This window comes from Acanthisitta chloris, unplaced genomic scaffold, assembly GCF_000695815.1.
Source record: "Acanthisitta chloris isolate BGI_N310 unplaced genomic scaffold, ASM69581v1 scaffold36018, whole genome shotgun sequence".
Classification (NCBI taxonomy): Eukaryota; Metazoa; Chordata; class Aves; order Passeriformes; family Acanthisittidae; genus Acanthisitta; species Acanthisitta chloris.
In genome coordinates, this window is record NW_008688164.1 from 2,746 (window position 1) to 7,933 (window position 5,188).

The 5,188-nt window shown below is 58.6% G+C and overlaps 1 protein-coding gene across 1 annotated transcript; it reads left to right on the plus strand.

Moving 5' to 3' along the window:
* The first annotated feature begins 1,024 nt into the window (after positions 1 to 1,024).
* On the plus strand, positions 1,025 to 4,053 carry LOC103808151 (dimethylaniline monooxygenase [N-oxide-forming] 5-like). The gene is made up of 5 exons (XM_009080918.1): positions 1,025 to 1,159; positions 2,343 to 2,531; positions 2,609 to 2,771; positions 3,458 to 3,600; positions 3,850 to 4,053. The coding sequence occupies exons 1-5, from the start codon at positions 1,025 to 1,027 to the stop codon at positions 4,051 to 4,053; spliced, it is 834 nt and encodes a 277-aa protein (XP_009079166.1).
* Positions 4,054 to 5,188: the final 1,135 nt, after the last annotated feature.

The following is a 5,188-nucleotide window of genomic DNA, read 5'->3' on the forward strand; positions in this document are numbered from 1 at the left end:
GGCCACCCCGGCTCTGCAGCAGCCTGTGTGCCCCTGTCCTGGCAGAAACTCTCCTCCTGCCTGGCTATGAGCACACCATGAGCTCAGGATGCGCAGAGCCTCCCTGGCTGCCAAAGTAACGCCTGGGTACCTGCTCTGCTCCTCCCCCTGGGGAGCTGCTGCTGGGGACAGAGGAGGAAACATGCTCATGCACAGGGAAAAATCCAGTCCTCAGCCAGCAATCCAGGCTTTTCTGTCCCCTGTAACCCAGCTGTGCCACTGCTGGCACACTCACAGGCACAGCACACTGCCTAACAGATAAACGCATTAAACAGAGACAAGTGTCCGTCCCGTTACTGACCCTGTTACTACCCTCTGTGTGCCCAGGGCACACTCACAGGTTTGACGTCAACCTCATGCCCGTGGCCACAGCAGCACAGGCTGATGCACTCACATACACACACCTGTATCCAGAGCAAGACAGCGTCACTCAGGGTGTGCCAGAGCAGGCCCTGGTGGTCACAGCGACAGGGGTCAGTGCCACCCTCCTCACCTGCACACAGCTCCTCCGGAAGATGACTGGGTGGGTTGGGAATGGAGAATGGTGATCAAGGTCCTGGCCTCCCACATGCCAGGGCAGCACGCCTGCCAGCCACCAGTGCCCTGAACATCACCCTAGGTTTGTTTTCCACACCACAACCTGCCAAACTCTGGAGCACAGCCACATCTCTGCCCTGCCCAAGAAGTCCTGGGGCAGTGTCGGCATCTTTAAGTGCTTACAGAACCTTGTAAGCCTCTTGTAAAGGGCAGGCACAGGCATAAGGTGTGGCAGGGCAGTGGGGGGAACTTGTAAATCATGTCTGGAAGAAACACATCTTGTGACAGCCCAGCTGATCTGACACCCACAGGAAGCACAGTCACTCCCAAACAAGTGGCACAGTACCTCCTTCCTGGTGTGACCAGCCAGGTTCTGCAACTCCTCTCAGTGCGGTGTGCTCCTGGCCAAGACTTGCCCAGCATCCTTGTCACCACCACACCGCAGGACATGCCCGCCCGGAGAGTCGCCATCATCGGCGCCGGTGCCTCTGGCCTGTGCGCCCTGAAATGCTGCCTGGATGAGGGGCTGGTGCCCACCTGCTTTGAGAGGAGCAAGGACATCGGGGGGCTCTGGCGCTTCGAGGTAAGCCCCGTGTGTGCCAGCCTGCCCCGCGGCAGCAGCACAGATGGGATTGGGATCGGTTGTTGGCAGCTGAGGAAGCACCATTCCCCTGCTTTGCACACATGCAGCAGGCAGGTTTCCAAGGAAAAAAACAGGAAAGTAATACTGTTGTGGCAGCAGAATGTCCCCGTGGTGCCAGCTGGTGTGCTGGCTACATGGGACCCGTCTCCTTCCCACCAGCAGCAAGACGGACCCCAAGGATCTCACCCCAGGGCTCATTGCCCCACTTCAACCTTCCCCCTTCCCATTCCTCCCTTCCTCCTTTCCATTCTTCCATTCCCCATCTCACTCATCCCTTCCCCTGCTGTTTTGCTTTTACTCTCTAGCCCTTTCCTACCCATCCGGGTCCCACCTGACTCTGCTGTCTGCCCCAGTTTCTGTCCTGCCCAGCCCTTCCCTGGAATCACAGTTGCTCATCTCCCTGCTGCTGTGCCAGTTGCCAGTGCAGAGGCACCAAGCGCTGCCTCCTCCGTGCCTTGGCTCTCCCTGCCTCGGGTGAAGCCCTGGAGCTCATTTCTGCCACGACCTAATGAGGCTACTGACTTTTCCCCCACATACCCACCCACGAGATCAGCGTTCCCACCATGCCCTGTACACAGGTGGGAGAGCCCAGGGACACACACACCATACCATACATACTAGTGTGGGTGCTGAGGTGGCTTGGTTACAGTCCACTGGCTCTGCCCACTGTGGGTCAGGAATGGGGCTGGTGGAGCAGAGCCAAGGCAGCAGCATCTGTCTGCTGAAGCACAGATCCAGAAAGCAGGAACAGTCGCTCAACACGAAGCACTGGAGGTAGCTCAGCAACCAGAGAGACCTGATGTGGCAGCCAGGGCAATGACACCACAGGCAGCTTTGGAAACACAACACCTCCTAGGGGCAAGGAGTGGGAGCAGGAAAACTGAGGCACAAGAACCCCATGACCTGCTGTCAGCACTGCCTGGCCTCCACCAACTCAGAGTCTCCTCTTCCCTGTTTTTTGGAGTGGGCGGTCTCACCTTTGGGAGAGTGATGGTCACAGGGATGGGTGCTATGACCACCTGTGGCTTAACCTTGCACCCACAGGCATGATGAGGTGCCAGGCCGGGCAGGCAGGTGGCTCTGTGGGTCCTGGCCAGCACTGAGCCATGCCCTGCTCCCACAGGAGCACCCCGAGGATGGCCGTGCCAGCATCTACCGCTCCGTCATCATCAACACCTCCAAGGAGATGATGTGCTTCAGCGACTTCCCCATCCCCGAGGACTTCCCCAACTACATGCACAACTCCAAGATCATGGAGTACTTCCGTATGTACGCGCGGCGCTTCGACCTGCTCCGCCACATCCGCTTCAGGGTGAGAGACGGGGCCGAGGGGTGGTGGCAGCAGGGCTGGGGGCACAGGGGCCTGACACCTGCTCCCCCCGTGCCCAGACCAGTGTGTGCCGCGTGTCCAAGCGCCCTGACTTCGCCACCAGTGGCCAGTGGGAGGTGGTGACGGAGAGCGAGGGGAAGCAGGATACAGCCGTGTTCGACGCCGTGCTGGTGTGCACCGGGCACCACACCGAGGCACATCTCCCGCTGAGCACCTTCCCAGGTACGGCCCACTGCTGCTCACCTGGTCCCTGACCTCCCTGGAACTACCCTCCTCTCCCTCTCAGCCCCCACCCTACCCTGGGTGCTGCCAAAAATGCAGTTTAACACACCAGGTGGGTTTCCATGAGCATCCAAAGCATCCTGTCTGCAGATGTCATTGCTGCCAGAGTGCCTCTCCCACTGGAGACTGGCTCCCCACACTGCTGGCCAAGCTCACAGCTCCTCGCCAAGGCTTAGGAGCTTGGTGCTGGTGGTGACCTTCTCCTCTTGGTGCCAGGCAAAAATGCCTGGAGGACTTTCAGCTGTGTGGACCCTCTTTAGCTGGGGAACAGGATGGTGCAGACTGCCACCAGGGTCTTGTGAGCAGCTGGCACCGACTCCAGCTGCTCCTCATGGCCACAGACCGGAACCGCAGGGGGATTTGGGGATGGGAGCATGGAATTCTTCAGTACAAGCCCTGTGCAAGCCGGGCCAGACCCAAAGCCAGAGCAGGATGCTCAGGGCCACACTGAGCATCTCCCAAGCTGGTGATGCTACCACCTCTCTGGGCACTACCTCAGGGCTGCATCACTCCTGTTGATCATATTGCTTCCAGACTGTTCCCAAAACACACCACCAATCTGACCTGGAGGCAGCCACCCTCCTGCCCCACATCCCAGCTCAGCATGGCTTCCCTCTCTCTTCCAGGGCTGGAAAAGTTTGAGGGCTGGTACCTGCACAGTCGGGACTACAAAAGCCCTCAGTCCTTTCTGGGAAAGCGGGTGGTGGTGGTTGGCACTGGGAATTCAGGCATCGACATCGCAGTGGAGCTGAGCCACACAGCCAAGCAGGTGAGCTGGAAGAGTTGACAGGGATTGGGTGCTTATTATTCAGACCCCAGAGGGCACTGATCATCCCCCCACGATCCCCTGTGGGCTCCCCCCCTCCAGCACCCGGCCACAAACTGGGACCCCTCCAGCACCCTGTTCCCTCTTGATGGAGGAGGCTATTGTGGTCCCAGCAGCTGTGCTGGGAGCATGGTGGGGGCACAGCCCAGTCCTGAGGATGCTGCCACCTCTCCTCTTCTTTCTTTCTCCCAGGTTTTCCTCAGCACCAAGCGTGGCACTTGGGTGCTGCACCGGGTGGCAGATGGTGGGTACCCTTTTGACTTCACCTACATCAGCCGCTTCACACAACTTCTCCAGACACTGCTGCCTCCAAATGTCACCAGTTTTTACATGGAGAGGAAGCTGAACACCCGCTTTGACCACGCACTCTACAGCCTGAAGCCCCAGCACCGGTGAGTGCCTTGGCAGCACCGCAGGTACCTGCTCTGGCGATGCCCATCCTGCCACCCATCCCACTCCCACTGCTGGGACCATAAGAGGTGTGTCTGTGCCTTCCAGGATCTTTGACCAGCACCCAACTGTCAATGACAGCCTGCCCAACTGCATCATTTCGGGCAGGGTGCAGGTGAAGCCAAACATTCCGGAGTTCACGGAGACATGTGCCATCTTTGAGGATGGCACCAGGGAAGACGTCGACGCTGTGGTCTTTGCCACAGGATACACCTTCTCCTTCCCCTTCCTTGAGAGCTTTGTGAAAGTGGTGGAGAACCAGATCTCCCTTTACAAATTCATGTTTCCCCCTGACCTGGAGAAGCCGACGCTGGCTTTTATTGGCCTCATCCAGCCCCTGGGTGCCATCATGCCCATCTCTGAGCTCCAGTGTCGCTGGGCCACTCGTGTCTTCAAGGGTAAGTCAGTCATTTTGGGGGATGCAGCTGGGCTCCCCCAGCCACACCAAAGCTGAGTTGTTCAGCTGGTGGCATCCTCTCACACGCTACCTTCCCACACTCACCTCTTTATCCTCCTTTTGCTTCTTCATGAGGACAAAAATCAGCATTGCATTTGGCATCATGTGGGGGCCACTAACAGATCCCATTGCTGACAAACCATCTTTTCCCTTTCCGTTCCTGCCATTTCTTTCTTTGTTCATGCCTCTCACTTTGCTCCTAACATGGTGGCACATCCCCACCAAAGCCCTAAGGGCTTCCCTGTACAAGCAGAGGCCAGGCTGGGCTGCAGAGCCAGCCAGACCATGGTGGGAGCACAGACATCGTTCCAACGACAGCCTCCTCTTCCTCAGGGCTGCAGGACCTACCACCACCTGCTGACATGCTTGCTGAGATCACACAAACCAAGGACCAAATGGCCAAGCGGTAAGGACCCTGTGTGGGCATCGCCCCTGCCACCCTCACCCCTGTGCCCACGTGCCAAACCCACCTGCCCTCCCTGCCCACAGGTACGTGAAGAGCCAGCGACACACCATCCAGGTGGATTACATCCCCTACATGGATGAGCTCGCCTGCCAGCTGGGAGTCAAGCCCAACCTGCTCACCCTCTTCCTCACAGACCCCAGGCTGGCGCTGGAGGTGAC